Source organism: Rana temporaria, chromosome 3 (genome assembly GCF_905171775.1).
Source record: "Rana temporaria chromosome 3, aRanTem1.1, whole genome shotgun sequence".
Classification (NCBI taxonomy): domain Eukaryota; kingdom Metazoa; phylum Chordata; class Amphibia; order Anura; family Ranidae; genus Rana; species Rana temporaria.
The window spans coordinates 316,397,891-316,415,441 of NC_053491.1; the positions used below are offsets into that span (position 1 = coordinate 316,397,891).

Sequence of the window (17,551 nt, forward strand, 5' to 3'; positions counted from 1 at the left end):
AGGGATGACATGTACGTTAAGCAGGGCTTTTTTTCTGGGGGAACGCGGGGGAACGCAGTTCCGGCACCTTCAGCAATGAATGTATGCAATAGCAAGGAGTGCTGGGGTGTGCTGGAGGGTCTATTGATGCTGGGTGCTGGGGAATCTATTTTTGCATGGAGGTCTATTGTTACTGGGTAGGTTTATTGTTGCTGATGGGGGGTGTTATGTTGCTTGGGGGGGGTGGTCAATTGTTACTGGGAGGGATCTACTGTTGAGGGAGAGGTCTATTTTTGCTGGATCCTGGAGAGTCTATTGATGCTGGCTGCTGGGGAATCTATTTTTGCATGGAGGTCTATTGTTACTGGGAAGGTTTATTATTGCTGATGGGGGGTGTTATGTTGCTTGGGGGGAGGGATCTACTGTTGAATGAGAGGTGTATTTTTGCTGGATCCTGCAGGGTCTATTGATGCTGGCTGCTGGGGGTCTGTTGTTGGCGGGGTGGTATTTTGTTGCAGGGGGTCCATTGTTGCTGGGGGGGGTCTATTGTTGTGTGGTTGATATATTGTTGCAGGGGTGAGGTCTATCATTGCTGGGGTGGGGTCTTACCACACTCTATTTTACTGTCTTTCTTGCTGGGGGTCTACTGTTCCTGGGGTGGGGTCTTACCGCGCTCTATTTTACTGTCTTTCTTGTTATTAACAAATTCCGTGCAAATCACTTAGTAGCACAAGGTGATACTTGGTTCTGTATTCTCTAAAAGGGTTGGCACTGGGAGGTTGGTAGGAGGTGGAACCAAGGGACAATGCTCAATGGTGCTCAATGGTGGGTAAAGAGCAGAAACGAAGGGTAACTTAAAATGGTGGAGTTCCTGCACCTATTATCTGAGAAAAAAAGCCCTGATGTTAAGACCACACTACTTTTACATAACAGTAAAAAAAAGTTTTGTTTATACAGTGTATCACAAAAGTGAGTACACCACTCACATTTTTGTAAATATTTTATTATATATTTCATCTGACAACACTAAATAAATTACAATCTGCTACAATGTAAAGTAGTGAGTGTACAGCTTGTATAACAGTGTATATTTGATGTCCCCTCAAAATAACTCAACACACAGCCAATAATGTCTAAACCGCTGGCAAAAAAAGTGAGTACACCCCTAAGTGAAAATGTTCAATGTTCAAATTAGCCATTTTCCCTCACCGGTGTCATGTGACTCGTTAGTGTTACAAGGTCTCAGGTGTGAATGGGGAGCAGGTGTGTTAAATTTGGTGTTATCACTCTCACTCTCTCATACTAGTCACTGGAAGTTCAACATGGCACCTTATGGCAAAAAACTCTCTGAGGATCTGAAAAAAATAATTGTTGCTCTACATGAAGATGGCCTAGGCTATAAGAAGATTGCCAAGGCCCTGAAACTGAGCTACAGCACGGTGGCCAAGACCATACAGTGGTTTAACAGGACAGGTTCCACTCATCACAGGCCCTGCCATGGTTGACCAAAGAAGTTGAGTTCACATGCTTAGCATCATATCCAGACGTTGTCTTTGGGAGATTGATGTATGAGTGCTGCCAGCATTTCTGCAGAGATTAAAGGGGTGGGGGGTCAGCCTGTCACTGCTCACACTGTACACCGCACACTGCATCAAAAGATGATGCAAAGTAACCACAAACAGTTTGCTGAAGACAAACAGACTAACAGACAGACATGGATTACTGGAATTATGTCCTGTGGTCTGATGAAACCAAGATAAACTTATTTGGTTCAGATGGTGTTAAGCGTATGTGTCGGCAACCAGGTGAGGAGTACAAAGACAAGCTGCAACCGTGTGGGAGTGTCATGGTCTGGGGCTGCATGAGTGCTGCCTGCACTGGGGACAGGGGCGGACTGACAACTCATGGGGCCCCCGGGCAATAGAAGAGTATGGGGCCCCTCTGGCTTACAGATGGCCACCACGCCAGGAGGTAGTGCAGAGGCAGGGCAGCTAAAATCTTGGGATATTCACATTAAAAGCATGTCAGTTTCGGACATATCAGGGACAGATCTAAAAAAAACACAGATTTTTACATACTGTCCCTGGTTTTACTGAGCCTGGCAACCCTGATGGGGCCCCCTAGTGGCATGGGGCCCTCGGGCAGTGCCCGAGTGACTCAATGGTCAGTCCGCCCCTGACTGGGGAGCTACAGTTCTTTGACGGAACCATGAATGGCAGCATGTACTGTGACATACTGATGATCCCCTCCCTTCAGAGACTGGGACGCAGGGCAGTATTACAACATGATAACGACCCCAAACACACCTCCAAGACGACCACTGGCTTGCTAAAGAAGCTGAGGGTAAAGGTGATGGACTGGCCAAGCATGTCTCCAGACCTAAAACCTATTGAGAATCTGTGGTTCATCATCAAACGTAAGGTGGAGGAGCGCAAGGTCTCTAACATCCACCAGCTCTGTGATGTCTTTATGGAGGAGGGCAAGAGGACTCCAGTGGCAACCTGTGTAGCTCTGGTGAACTCCATGCCCAAGAGGGTTAAGGCAGTGCTGGAAAATATTTAAATTGTGGCCCAAATTTTGACATTTTCACTTAGGGGTGTACTCTACACTTTTGTTGCCAGGGACTTAGACATTAATGGCTGTGTTGAGTTATTTTGAGGGGACAGCAAATTAACACTGTTATATAAGCTATACACTTATTTCTTCAGTGTTGTCACAAAAGATATAATAAAATATTTACAAAAATGTGAGAGGTGTACTCACTTTTGTGAGATACTGTGTGTATATATACATAAATATACAGTACAGACCAAAAGTTTGGACACACCTTCTCATTCAAAGAGTTTTCTTTATTTTCATGACTATGAAAATTGTAGATTCACACTGAAGGCATCAAAACTATGAATTAACATATGTGGAATTATACATAACAAAAAAGTGTGAAACAATTGAAAATATATTTCATATTCTAGGTTCTTCAAAGTAGCCACCTTTTGCTTTGATTACTGCTTTGCACACTCTTGGCATTCTCTTGATGAGCTTCAAGAGGTAGTCACCTGGCGCAGCACCCCATCACTCTCCTTCTTGGTCAAATAGCCCTTACACAGCCTGGAGGTGTGTTTGGGGTCATTGTCCTGTTGAAAAATAAATGATGGTTCAACTAAACGCAAACTGGATGGAATAGCATGCCGCTGCAAGATGCTGTGGTAGCCATGCTGGTTCAGTATGCCTTCAATTTTGAATAAATCCCCAACAGTGTCACCAGCAAAGCACCCCCACACCATCACACATCCTCCTCCATGCTTCACGGTGGGAACAAGGCATGTAGAGTCCATCCGTTCACCTTTTCTGCGTCGCACAAAGACACGGGGGTTGGAACCAAAGATCTCAAGTTTAGATTCATCAGACCAAAGCACATTTCCACTGGTCTAATGTCCATTCCTTGTGTTCTTTAGCCCACACAAGTCTCTTCTGCTTGTTGCCTTTCTTTAGCAGTGGTTTCCTAGCAGATAATCTACCATGAAGGCCTGATTCACACAGTCTCTCCTTAACAGTTCTAGAGATGTGTCTTTTGCAAAAGGTGGCTACTTTGAAGAACCTAGAATATGAAATATATTTTCAGTTGTTTCACACTTTTTTGTTATGTATAATTCCACATGTGTTAATTCATAATTTTGATGCCTTCAGTGTGAATCTACAATTTTCATAGTCATGAAAATAAAGAAAACTCTTTGAATGAGAAGGTGTGTCCAAACTTTTGGTCTGTACTGTATATATATATATATATATATATATATATATATATATATATATATGTTTTGGATCATTGTCATGTTGTCATGTTGGAAAAGTGCACAACGACCAAGTGAATGGAGTGAATTCATGATACCATCAATGGCCCAGATTCAGGTACATTTGCGCGATATTTGCGGGGGAGCAGGGCAACGATTTTGCCCTGCGCCCCCGCAAATATTTTGCGCTGCCCTCGATTCACGGAGTAGCTCGATTCCGTAAATTGCGAGGGCGCGCCGGCAAAATTGCCCGGCATAAGCGCGCGCAATGTAAATGATCCTGCCGGGGGCGGGAATCATTTAAATTAGGCGCGCTCCCACGCCGAGCGTACAGCGCATGCTCCGTCGGGAAACTTTCCGGACGTGCATTGCGGCAAATGACGTCGCAAGGACGTAATTTGCTTCAAAGTCAACGTGAATGGTGTCCAGCGCCATTCACGAATCACTTACGCAAACGACGTGAAATTCAAATTTCACGTCGCAGGAGCGGCGGCTATACTTTAGCATTGGCTGCCCCTACTATTAGAAGGGGCAGCCTTGCGCTAAAGTTGCCGTACGGAAACTCCGTACCTGGCTTGCGCAGGGCCCGCGCAAGTTTGTGAATCAATGGTAGTATGCAATTTGCATACTACACGCTGATCACAATGGGAGCGCCCCCTAGCGGCCCACGCAAGAATGCAGCCTAAAATCTGCGTGGCATAAGAGCCTTATGCCGTACAGATTTTAGGCTGCAGTCTGTGTAACGAGGTTCCTGAATCAGGAGCACTCGTTACACTGGAGCAAGTAAGCAATTGCGCCGTGTAACCTATGGTTACACGGGCGCAATTGCTTCTTGAATCTGGGCCAATGAAATGAAGTTCCCCGACACCAGCACTCATGCAGCTTTCTTTGTACTCCTCACCTTTACGACGCTATACAGTTTTGAAGCCATCAGTTTCAAAAACATTTATCTTGGTCTCATCACTGCAGAGTCCGAATAGTTATCTTCTTTTTCAGCATGGGCCCTGGCAAATTCTAGGCTGGCTTTTTTTGTGCATGGGCTTTAGGAGAGGCTTCCTTCATGGTCGACACCCATGCATACTATTCATCTGCAGTGCACACCATATTGTGTCATGGGAAACAATCACCCCAGTTTGGCTTTCTACTTCTTTAGCTAACTGCAGTGAACTTGCATGGCCATTTTCTTTAACCCTTCTCCTCAGAAGACCCTTCAGTTGAGGTGTTAACTCTGTGGACGGCCTGGTTGTCTGTGAGATGGTTGCAGTTCTATCTTTGTTACCTTTTTGTATCACTTTTGCTACAGTATTCAGTCTGATAAGTTAAGCTTTCCTGATCTTTATGTAGCGTTCATCTTGTGTAAAGAAATTATTTTCTTTCTCAGGCCTTATGACATTTCTCTTCCATGTGGTGCCATTGTTGACAGCATGAAATGGGAAGGGGTTTTCTTTGTTAAGTAACACCCTTTTATAATCAACTGTCTATTGGATACCTGTTTAATAAATAATTGGACTCACCTGTAGTTGAATTCTTGTTAACTAGGATTTTGTTGTTTAAAATTTAACTCAAGCCTCGTACACACGGCCGAGGAACTCGACGTGCCAAACACATCGAGTTCCTCGGCCAGTTCAGCACTGAAGCCGCCGAGGAGCTCGGCGGGACGAGTTCTCCCATAGAACAACGAGGAAATAGAGAACATGTTCTCTATTTCCTCGCCGAGCTCCTCGTCCGCTTCCTCGGCCGAAAGTGTACACACGGCCAGTTTCCTCGGCAGAATTCAGCCAGAAACTCGGTCGGAAGCTGAATTCTGCCGAGGAAACTGGTCGTGTGTACGAGGCCTAAGACTTTCATTGGAGTGTATTCATTTTTACAACATGGTCTTGAATGAATTTGTTAGGAAAAATAATTTTTTGTGTGTGAAAATTAATAAATCTTGGTTGCAATCAATGGCCTGCATTTGTGGGAGTATTTTGTAGTATAGTGTCCCATAGGAAATGTTGATTCTGAAAGGAAAGTAAAGATTTTCTGACAAATCTGTTGAGGTGTACTCAACCAGATCTATAAAAAATCCCCGGGTCCCAAAGTGGACTTTAGTAAATAATGAGGGAACTAAAAAGCCAGTTTCCTCCTAAACAAGCAAATAGACTGAAGTCCCTCAACCTGCCCGGTTGAGAAGACTGCATTCATACACTGGTGGGGTACCACACTACCACAGTGTGTAAGTGTATATATATATAATATATATATATATATATATATATATATATATATATATATATATATATATATATATATATTAGTTATCGCTAATATAAGGCTGTATATAGGTGAGCACACTATTTTGTTTTACCTATTTGTTATTAATACAGTTAGAAAGATAATTTAATGTTCTTTTTCATATGAGGCAGATAAACCCATAAATCAGACTAATCTGACTTACTTAACTGGATTGTGAAGCAACCTCTGATATTTTTAAGATTCATTTATTTTACTTTTTGTTCTTTCGTACTGGATGAGTACCCCCACAAAAAAAATAATTTACAGCACTTTTTAATTGTTACAATGATGTGTGCTTTTATTATTTATAACAGGAAGTAAATGCCTTGCAGTAAAGTAGAAGTATTACTTTACAGTAAAGGCTAAACATAGTTTACATGTTTCACATATACACTTGAAATTCCTAAATTGTTAAACCACATTTATCATTATTTACTTAAGATTTCTAAAATGTAAAATATGCAAGTTCCTATCTGATAATGCATTAGGTGTTAGTGTTTTTATTATATGATTGTCAAAATAAAAAAATTATAAAGTCACTATTATGAAACACTCTTGCTACAGTTAATGAGATCAGCCTCAAGGTGTCACTGTTGCACTACTGTACAGAACTGAACATTTTACAAGGAGTGAAAGCTGAAGTGCTCACAACAATCACTGTAGTTCTAATGGGAAAGGGACCTGAAAATCACTCTGTCTGGATTTTTTTAAGAGCAACTGCTTAATTGTTGATATTACAAACTGTGGATGCTAGAGGAAGGAAGACTCTCTGAAAACATTGCCACCATGGCAGGGCAAGTAATAATTATCCTATTTACTTTTTATTCATTGTTTTTTGCTAGTCAACTGCGCTATTCTGTGTTAGAAGAAGTAAGACACAATACTGTATTAGGCAACATTGCAAAGGATCTGGGCCTGGATACTCAAGATCTGGAGGTGAGAAAACTAAGGATTGTCTCTCATAATAAAAAGCACAACTTTTTTAGTGCTAGTTTAGATGGTAATATTTATGTTATTGATAGAATAGATAGGGAAGACATTTGTGGATCAGAGCAAGTCTGTTTACTTGATCTTGAGATTATTATTGAAAATCCAGTGAATATATTTCCAGTTACTGTGGAAGTTCTAGATATAAATGATAATGCCCCAGCATTTTCTAAGGCTATTTTTGAGATAGAAATAAGTGAATCAGCTTCTGCAGGAGCACATTTTGTTCTAGGAAATGCAATTGATCCAGACCTAGGTGTCAATTCATTACAAAGTTATACCCTTAACCCTAATCCACACTTTACATTGGGAGAAAAAATTGACAGTGAAGGGACAAACCATCCAGAACTCATTCTGGAACAACCTTTAGATCGTGAAAAACTTGATGAATTTACCTTGATCCTAACTGCATCTGATGGGGGAAAACCTAAGAAAACCGGAACTGCTGTTATTAAAATTGAGGTACAGGACGTGAATGATAACTATCCAGTATTCAGCCAGGACACTTACCGAATCAGCTTAAAAGAAGATATGCCAATTGGTTCTGTAGTTTTTCATCTTAATGCCAGTGATGAAGATGATGGTTCCAATGCAGATATCACTTATTCCTTTAGTTACATTCCAGAAAATGCACATCAGATTTTCACTTTAGATTCTAAAACTGGAATCATAAAAACAAAAGCAGATTTAGATTATGAAAGTATGCCAAACTACAAAATGAGTGTGGAAGCCAAAGATGGTGGTGGCTTAGTTGCAAAATGTAATATAGTAATGCGGATCGTGGATGTCAATGACAATGCACCTGAAATTGTGATAGCATCACTATCTACACCAATTCCAGAGGATTCTTTTCCGGGGACACTGGTGGCTTTAATTAATGTAAAAGATTTGGACTCAGGAAAAAATGGCGAGGTCTCTTGCCATCTAACAGAAAATGTTCCTTTAAAGTTACAGTCATCTAATAATTATTACAAAATTGTCACTACAGAAAACTTGGACAGAGAGAAAAATTCAAGTTACAATATAACACTTTTAGCTGAAGATGAAGGTTCTCCTCCAATGGTAACCCAGTCAACTATCTACATACATATTTTAGATGTGAATGATAATATGCCAGTCTTCAATAAACCAGTGTATATTTCCTACATTCCAGAACAAACACCTGCTGGAACTTCAGTTCTTAATGTTCATGCTTCAGATCTAGATAATATTGAGAATGCACGGGTCATTTATTCTATCATTAACACAAATATTGATAACATTCCAGTATCTTCATATGTTTCCATAAACTCAATGACTGGAGTTATTTATGCCCAGAGATCATTTGATTATGAACAGTTACAAGAATTCCAGTTTCAAGTGATGGGTAAGGACAATGGGACTCCTTCTCTGAGCAGTAATGTTACAGTAAAGATTTGTATATTAGATAAGAATGATAATATTCCTAAAATTTTATACCCATCATCAGATACTGATGAATCAGCATTATTTGAATTTATTCCTCACACTGCTGAGAAAGGTTATTTAGTGACCAAAGTGATTGCAGTAGATGCTGACTCTGGACACAATGCCTGGCTCTCTTACCATTTGCTACAAGTTCCTGAACCATCATTATTTACCATTGGCCTACATACCGGTGAAATTAAGATTGGAAAGGACCTTCAGGTTATTGACTCTTTAAGACAAAAGATTGTGGTTCTGGTGAAGGATAATGGGGTCCCATCCTTATCAGCTACTGCCACTTTGAATTTACTTGTGGCCAAAAACTTTCAACAAGTTGTACCAGAGATAAAGCAACAGCCAGCTAATTCAGACACATCATCTAATGTAACTTTCTACCTTGTTATCGCTATAACTTTTATATCAATTTTATTCATTGTGATAGTATTGGCTGTTGTCATTTTCAAGTGTAGAAAGAGCAGCTCCCCTACTTCTCTTGGAACTTTTGGAAGAAATATGTATCCTCAGTTCACATTGGGATGTCCCTCTGAAATCAGTGATACAAGTTTACCCTTTCCATTCTCGTATGATGTCTGTGTGACTCTTGACTCAAAGCAGAATGAAATTGCATTCCTCAAACCTGTCCAGAATGTCCCCACAGAAAATTTAATTGACACAGATGACTTACATTCTGAGAACATTGCACAGGTAAGCTAAAATGTATAATTGTTTTCATTCACATACTTTATTCTTTGAAGTGTCCATGTAATTAAATGGTATCTTTAAACCATCAAAATGCTATTATATTGTTAAAATATTTATTCTGTTACTCCTCAGCAGCTGCTAAAAGACAAGTTTCAGCAAACTGTCATTTAGGCTACCTGAATTAAACATTTGTTATAACAATCATTTTAGAAATGTAAAAATCTCTGAACTACTTTATTATGCCATTTTTTTTGGTCAAGTTTTTAACGGTTACTGTACTAGTTGAACGTACCTGATTTACTAAACGAAATTAGATAATTTAAAGGTAAAGGACCCACTAATGTTTTTATTTTACTATGGTATCTACCAGGCACAATTATTAAAGGCTTGCTATATAGAATATTTACCTGAGAATTATCTACTTTTTATTAAGGCCTTACAAAATGTTTTCAGGAATGTTTTTGCATACAACTTCTTTTATTTTTGGATTATATGATGCTTTTGTCATTTTGTAGCACTCAACTATACATCTTACAGAGAACTGATAAACCTCATAATACTATAATTTAAGATGATGGTGACTAACTGTAAAAAGCTTGTTAAAAATAATCTTTCTTTTATGTTAAACAAAAAAGCTTTCTGGTTTCCTCATAAATATATGCAGCAGATATTTTACATTTTGAAACTGTAGCTTTTGTAATCAAATTAGAATTTTGGACTTTGGGTAAAATATGAAATTTTGCATAAACACAATAAACGTTTATTGTATTTCGGCAACTTAATTCTGTATCATTTGCATTCATAGTTCTATTTTAATTTACTCAAGTTATCTCATTTGTCCCTTTTCAAAAAAATAATGATCAAAAGACAGAAGGTGTAAAAGCCACAGCCTAAGCTCCTCCTGACTGCACTCCTCTGACATGTTTCACCCCATGGGGCTTAACCATAGAGATTAAGCCCCATGGGTAGGGCGAAACATGTCAGAGGAGTGTAGTCAGAAGGAGCTGAGGCTGAAGCCGTAACTTCACCTGTCTGTATAGTGCCTGGGCTTTGGTGTGTGGCACTCCTACCGTCTGTCTTCCAATTGAGTTCTGTTAGCCAGGATGAGCTTGTCAGAACACCTGCACCTGTTTTCTTATGCTTTGGACTGCTAGGGGAAGTTATTTTCTTATGGAAAAAATTATATATTTTCCATTGATAATTAATGTTATTAGCATTATTACTGTCATTGTTTTCTTTTTGAATAGAAAATTGACCTAGGGGCAAGTCATGGACTTTGTGGGCACTGTCGACTGGTAGAGATAGTAGTCACAAAAAGGGGTATTTTTCTAAAAAGTATATTTATTACACAACATATATATCAAAACAGCTGTAAAATCTCCATAGGATTGAATGTACACACTGACAAATTATCACAGCGTTGCAATAATGATTGAGAACCACCAGGAATTGGATCATTGCATGTCATCACATGCAGAATACATAATAAATATGGAAATCAATATAATCATAAATATAGAGATATTTAGAAGTGAGAACTTCCAACCACTTAAAATAGATATAAATCCTGGAGAGGACCCGCGGATTGCAATAGACTGAGAAGTCTAGACGATGTCAATAATGTCGCTGTGGCCTGACATGTTTCGCGCTAGAAAAAAGGGGGGGGAGGGAGTGCGGGGAGGAAGCCACCGGAGAGCGGACTGTAATGTGCCCCAGATTATGCACAATGGGGACATGGGAGCATGATAGTAGCGTGCTAATTGTAATAAGGATAGAATTTGATATAAGAGCGCTACATACAGCAAGCGAACTTACCTAGAACAACATAAAATGAACATAGGTAGCAGTCACCCTGGGTTTGAACTAAATAGAGAAAGAGCAACTTCCTGATCTCAACCATATAGGATCCATAAACATAGCATTAATATATATATAATATATAATGCAAGTTATATCTGAAATGTCAATAAATAAATAAATGAAAATTAGATACCATAGATACATAAAATGAGCAAGTAGTTAAATAGCTTAAGGAACACCCAAGCTTACCATTAGGCAAAGATATTGTTGGTAGCGCTGTAATGATGATAGTGCAGCCTGCACCATATATAGCAGTGATGGATGATGTCTAGACAAAAGCCTGAGTGTCACCCACAGTTTACAGTTGAGACTATGGAAATAATAGCCAAAGTAGCCAGGCCAAAGAGTCTCTGAAAGAAAGGGGGGGGGGTAGTAACATGGTAAAAAGCAGCTAGTCAGAACTGGCAGGTTGTCACAATCAAAAAGAAAGGAGATTGTAAGCCAGAGGGTGGAGGCGTGGAGCGGCCTTACCTATTGAGCAGACTGCAGACAGGAGCGTAGAATCCGTAAGCCTCCCGGGAGGCTACGGTAATGAGTGCTTGGGCGAGAAGCCCTTAAATAGCCCCATGTCCCGCACGGGTGCACGTACATCGCGGCGCAGCCGCGTGACGTCATCCGTGCTGGCCGCAAAGATCCCAACGCGCGTGCATCCAAGGATGGATGTATGCAGAGCGTCGGAGAAGTGAGCAGAAGGTGGTGATGACACCGCCACCCAGTGGTCACTCAAGATACAGCCATGTAATGACATGGCTATATCTAACGCGGCCACATTGTGCAGAATAATATGGGGGGCAGAAAAACAAGACGCAAAGCTGTGGCGACCCTGACGGGGGGGATGGTGCATCGGATACTCCAATTACGAGGTAGCTACTCGTACATAACACTGATTACAGGCAGTCACAGCAGTATAGCTATACACAAAATTTAATATACATAATGGAGAAAATTAATTAATATGTAGACCATATAACAAATAATTAGCGGACACCTCTTCTGAATTAAAAATTTGAACAACAGACTGGACCAATATAGATTAGTCCAAGGAATAAATGTTCAATAATAGCAAATAGATCCAATATTGACTAGTTCGTTGGTATAATATTAAATTTATTCATTAGGACCGCAAGGACAATGTATAGCAGGGGGTAAGGGGATACATGTTGTATGAAAGTTCGAAAATCTCAAAATCCTAGAAAATCAGTTTGAAAGGAACAAAGGGGGGGGAACAGGAACAGGTTATAGCATGTAGGAAATGTAGTCAAACAGTTTACAGGAAAGATTTATATGATTGAGATTCATTTAAACCTGGGGATTGAAGGGCGTTAAGCCGTTCAATCCAGAGGGCTTCTCTCTGGAGTACCTGTTTATCCCAGTTACCTCCTCGATTATCCTTTGGGATGACAGCCAAAGCTATAAAGGAGGCCAACGAAGTATTGAATTTATGGTAAAGATCCAGGTGGCGACTGACAGAGGTGACCATTTTCCCTTCAGAGGAGTAATATACATGGTCCCTAATCCTGTGTTTAAAATTTCTGATAGTTTTTCCTACATAGAAAGCCTGACATTCACAGGTCATAAGATAAATGACGCCTTGTGTGTTGCAGTCCGCGTGGAAATTGGGGATAAATTGCTCGCCATTAGGTAGAGTAAATACATTGCCTTCCCTGATCCAAGGGCAAAAGCTACATTTGCCACATCGAGTAATGCCATTGGGGGGCCTATGTTGGCTTGAATGAGCACTGTAATGACTCGAAGTTAATTTATCACGTAGCAAACGCAATTTTTTGTAGGTAATATCTGGTTTGTGTCCAATGTATTTACTAAGAATCGGATCGTTTGTCAGTAGTGATCAATGTTTGACCAGTATGTTGCGCACTTCCTGGTGATGACTAGAGTATTGCGTGATAAAGCGAACCGGTTGGGATAACGGGGCACTTTTCTTTTTAAACAGCAAGGTGGTGCGTGATTGGCGTATAGCTTTGTTATATGCCTTATGCAATAATGATTTACTATACCCTCGGGCCAAAAGTCGCTGCTTGAGTAAGTTAGCCTGGAAAATGAAATCGTTAGTGGTAGTGCAATTTTGATGTAGTCTAAGGTATTGAGCATAGGGTATGCTCCTCAACAAATTGGCTGGATGTGCACTGGCTGCATGGAGCAGTGTATTCCCAGCGGTTTCTTTGCGAAAGAGGGAAGATGTAATCCTACCTTCGCTATCTTTTAAGATGGTAAGGTCAAGAAAAGTGACTTGATCTTGTGCACTTGTAAATGTGAATTTTAGGTTGAGCCCATTAGTGTTCAGGGCATTGATAAATTCATGAAGTAAGGAAATTGAGCCAGACCAAATGATGAACACGTCATCAATATACCTTAGCCAGTTGATGACGTGGCTAGTGTATAATGTTAATTGGTCATCTGAAAAAATAGTTCGTTCCCACCCCCCCAGGTACAGATTGGCGTAGCCAGGGGCACAACAGGTGCCCATGGCTACGCCCTGTACCTGGAGGTAGTGGGACTCTTTGAAAACAAAGTGATTACGTGTCAAAATGAAACGCAAAAGTTCAATAATAAACTCAACGTATTCCCATTGATGATGATCTTGTTCCTGAAGAAAGGTGCATGCTGTCGAGATGCCCAACTCGTGAGGGATGCTAGAATAAAGAGCTTCTACATCCAGAGTCACGAGGAGGGCATCTCGAGGCACGACCATGTCTTCGATTTGTCTAAGGAGATCTAATGTGTCACGAGTGTAGGAAGGTAAGGCAAGTACGTGAGGCATGAGAACAGAGTCTACAAACCGGCTAGCATTTTCAGAAAGGGAGCCTATACCTGACACGATTGGCCTGCCAGGTGGAGATGTAGGATGTTTATGAATTTTAGGCAGTACATAAAAAGTGGCAATTCTGGGGTTACGTGTATTGAGGTAATTATACAGATCTTGGTCGATGAGTCCCCTTTGATAGGCGAGGCCAATAATATTCAAAAATTCATTTTTGAACAGTGTGATTTGCGTCTCGTTGATACGTCTATACCACTCCTTATTTTGTAATATGTTTTGGGCCATCTTCTCATAATTTGATTTTGTCATAAGTACTATATTTCCGCCTTTATCAGACGCTTTTATTTCTAGGTCCGGGTGTCGTTGAAGGGTTAGTATAGCCTGTCGTTGTTCTTTTGAAATGTTGCTAATTAGGGAGTTAGTATCTAATTTCTTACAATCATTTATTGTGCTTAACAGGAAGGCCCAGATGTTACAATTGCTGGTTAGGTCAGGGAACCGCTGAGATTTAAGTTTAAACTTTTTTGTATTTAACGAAGGAGCAAGGGAGAGGGTGGATGTTGAAACCTCAGGGGTGGCCTCTAGATCAAAAGAAGTAGAAGTGTTTTCATCAAGGAGGAGCATGAGGTCCCTAAGGGCTCTAAAGTCTTCCATGGTAACATTTTTTACTTGTTCGGAGATACGTTTATCCTCCATAGTGCGGAGGCGGTCTCCGTCAAACAAGAATTTAAAGGTTAGATTGCGACAAAAAAGATAAATGTCTTTAATTGTTTCATATTTGTCAACTTTCATGGACGGACAGAAACTTAGTCCTAATCGGAGGACCTCAAGCTCCTCCGAGGAAAACACATAGGGGGTAAGATTAATCACATCCAAGTTCGTATTGGAGGTTATGTTTGTGGGAGAGTCATCAGAGGTAAGTGAAAACTTGAAACCTGGGTTGTAACATGTGGGTCCAGGGTCCCTTGTCTAGTACATTGATGTAATTGTGAGGCTGTCTGGGAGTTCTCCAGGGATATATTCCTTCTAGGAACCCCAATATTGGAGTCAGAGGTCCCCACAGTGTTTCCCATGCCCACCAATGGAGCGTGTAGTGTAGATTGCGCTTGTAGTGTTTGTATGGCTTGAGTGGCCAAACCTCCCATATAGTTGCTTTGTACACGGGCGCTATCACCACTAGGGAGCGAGTCACCACGAGTGCGCTGTGAAAGAGTAGTATCCTTAATAGGAGGACGTTTAGAAAGGGGAACATTAGAACCACCACCAAAACCCCTCTTACGTGCACCAGGTGTAGACGAAGTAGAAGTAGAGTAGTTCCGTCTTGAAGGTAGCTGTGAGGGAAGTAAGGAAGAAGAGTCAGATTCCGTATCATCCTCAGTTGTATATTGGTTACTGCCCTGACTTCTCGGTACCCGAAAATTGGAACGTGAACCTCTAGATTGAGTGGGGGCCTGCCAACGGTATGCAAAGCCCTCACTAAAGGCTAGTCTATCTTTTGAGAGTTTAATCTGTTTTTTGAGGATAATATCTTTCGTGATTCTGGTTATGAATTCCTTAATTTCTTGACAGCGTTTGTCATAGAGGGTATGGGATTTAATAGTCTCGTTACTAGATTGTAATAGAAGAATGTCTTGCTCTAAGGATAATAGTTCTGATTGGTGATGTCCCACCAGTAATTTCATTAGTTGAGTGCTACAAGCCGTAAGTATTTGCTCCCAGGCCACTTTAAATTCAGAAGTGGCATTCTGAAAGGAAGGAAATACTTGCACGCGAAGACCTAGTGGACTAATGTTTTCCCTAGCATATTTATTGAGGAACTCAATATGCCAATGCAGATTGGACTTTTTCTTTAAAATACGTTTCATTTTAGCCATGTACTGGTTAATATGGTCAACGTTGTCTACGTTGCAGTTAGTTTGAATTTCGGACATGTATCCAGACCAGCCTGCACCTGCAAAATCCATGACTAGAATCAATATGATAAGGGCAAAAAAGGGGGGGGCTAAAAAGCCAGTTAATGGTCAGTAGATACTGATATTATTAGGAAGAAGAGGTTTTTAATGCTAAAAAATATAATATATAACATATATTTATCTAATGTTGATAACACTAACAGCTAGTAGGCACTAATGCTTTAACCACTTTAGTACCGCACTATAGCCAAAATACAGCTACAGCATGGTACTATATTTCTGGGAGGGCGTCAATAGACGTCTTTCCAGAACTCCCCCCCGGCATGCCCATTGCGTGCCCCCTGCATGCCCCCTCCTTCAGACACAGCTGATCACAGCTCGGGGTAAATGGCCAATGACAGCAGCCCTTTAACATGTGATCAGCTGTGTCCAATCACAGCTGATCACATGTAAACAGACTTGCGGGTTAGCAGCAGTCCTTTCCTCATGCACTGTGTCTGAGGGAAGGAGAGATAATAACGGCAAGGCTGTCAGAACATTGTTTACACTGCTATTCAGGGCATTGATTATCAGTGCAGCCCCACCCATGCCAATCAGTGCAGCTTATCAGTGCAGCTTATCTGTGCCCATCAGTGCTGCCTATCAGTGCCCAATCTCATCAGTGCAGCCTCATTAACCACTTAAGCCCCGGACCATATTGCTGGTCAAAGACCAGAGCACTTTTTGCGATTTGGCACTGCGTCACTTTAACTGACAATTGCGCAGTCGTGCGACGTGGCTCCCAAACAAAATTCACGTCCTTTTTTCCCTACAAATAGAGCTTTCTTTTGGTGGTATTTGATCACCTCTGCGGTTTTAAATTTTTGCGCTATAAGCAAAAATCGAGCAACAATTTTGAAAAAATAAATATTTTTTACGTTTTACCATAATAAATATCCCCCAAAAATATATATAAAACATTTTTTTCCTCAGTTTTTGGCCGATACGTATTCTTCTACATATTTTTCGTAACAAAAAAAAAATCGCAATAAGTGTTCATTGATTGGTTTGCGCAAAACTTATAGCGTTTACAAAATAGGGGGTAGTTTTATGGCATTTTTATTAATATTTTTTTTTTACTAGTAATGGCGGCGATCAGCGTGTTTTTTTCGGTATTGCGACATTATGGCGCTCACTTCGGACACTTTTGACACATTTTTGGGACCATTGCCATTTTTATATCGATCAGTGCTATAAAAATGCATTGATTACTATAAAAATGCCACTGGCAGGGAAGGGGTTAATATGTTCCCTGGGTGTGTTCTAACTGTAGGGGGGGTGGACTCACTAGGGGAAATGTCTGATCGCTTTTCATACATTGTATATGTACCTGGCATTTCTCCCCTGACAGGTTCTCGCTCTGTAACGAGCGATCGCAGGTGCCCGGCGGTGATCGCGACCACCGGGCACGCGTGCGGGAGTCAGGAGAGATGACGGGAGAGATGCTGGGAGAGATGACATAATATTACGTGATCTCGCCCAGCAGAGCCGACCTCCTGCTGTATAACTGCGGCAGCTGGTCGGCAAGCAGTTAAAGCCCATCAGTGCACCTTCATTAGTGCCCATCAGTGCAGCTTCATCAGTCCCCATCAATACAGCCTTATTAGTGGCCATGAATGCAGCCTCATCAGTGCAGCCTCAGCCTTTCAGTGCAGCCTCATCAGTGCACATCAGTGAAAAAGAAAAATTACTTATTTTCAACATTTATAACAGAAACTAAGATTTTTTTTTTTTAATTTTCTGTCAGTTTTGATTTATTTAGCAAAAAAAAAAAAAAACCCAGT

At 40.8% G+C, this 17,551-nt stretch overlaps 2 protein-coding genes across 3 annotated transcripts in view; both read left to right on the top strand.

Annotated features, from left to right (window-relative positions):
- The window catches only part of LOC120932487 (protocadherin gamma-C5-like), a 721,441-nt gene that overhangs the window by 25,887 nt on the left and 678,003 nt on the right, over window positions 1–17,551 (top strand). The window lies entirely within an intron of this gene.
- LOC120930246 (protocadherin gamma-B7-like) lies at window positions 6,668–9,347 on the top strand. The gene is made up of 2 exons (XM_040341470.1): window positions 6,668–9,179; window positions 9,309–9,347. Exons 1-2 carry the CDS (start codon window positions 6,792–6,794, stop codon window positions 9,345–9,347), a joined length of 2,427 nt encoding a protein of 808 aa, XP_040197404.1. The 5' UTR covers window positions 6,668–6,791.

Coding starts and splice junctions, on each gene's coding strand:
- LOC120930246 (XM_040341470.1), top strand. CDS start 6,792: ATGCTAGAGGAAGGAAGACTCTCTGAAAACATTGCCACCATGGCAGGG. Junction 9,180..9,308: donor ATTCTGAGAACATTGCACAG/GTAAGCTAAAAT, acceptor GTTACTCCTCAG/CAGCTGCTAAAAGACAAGTT.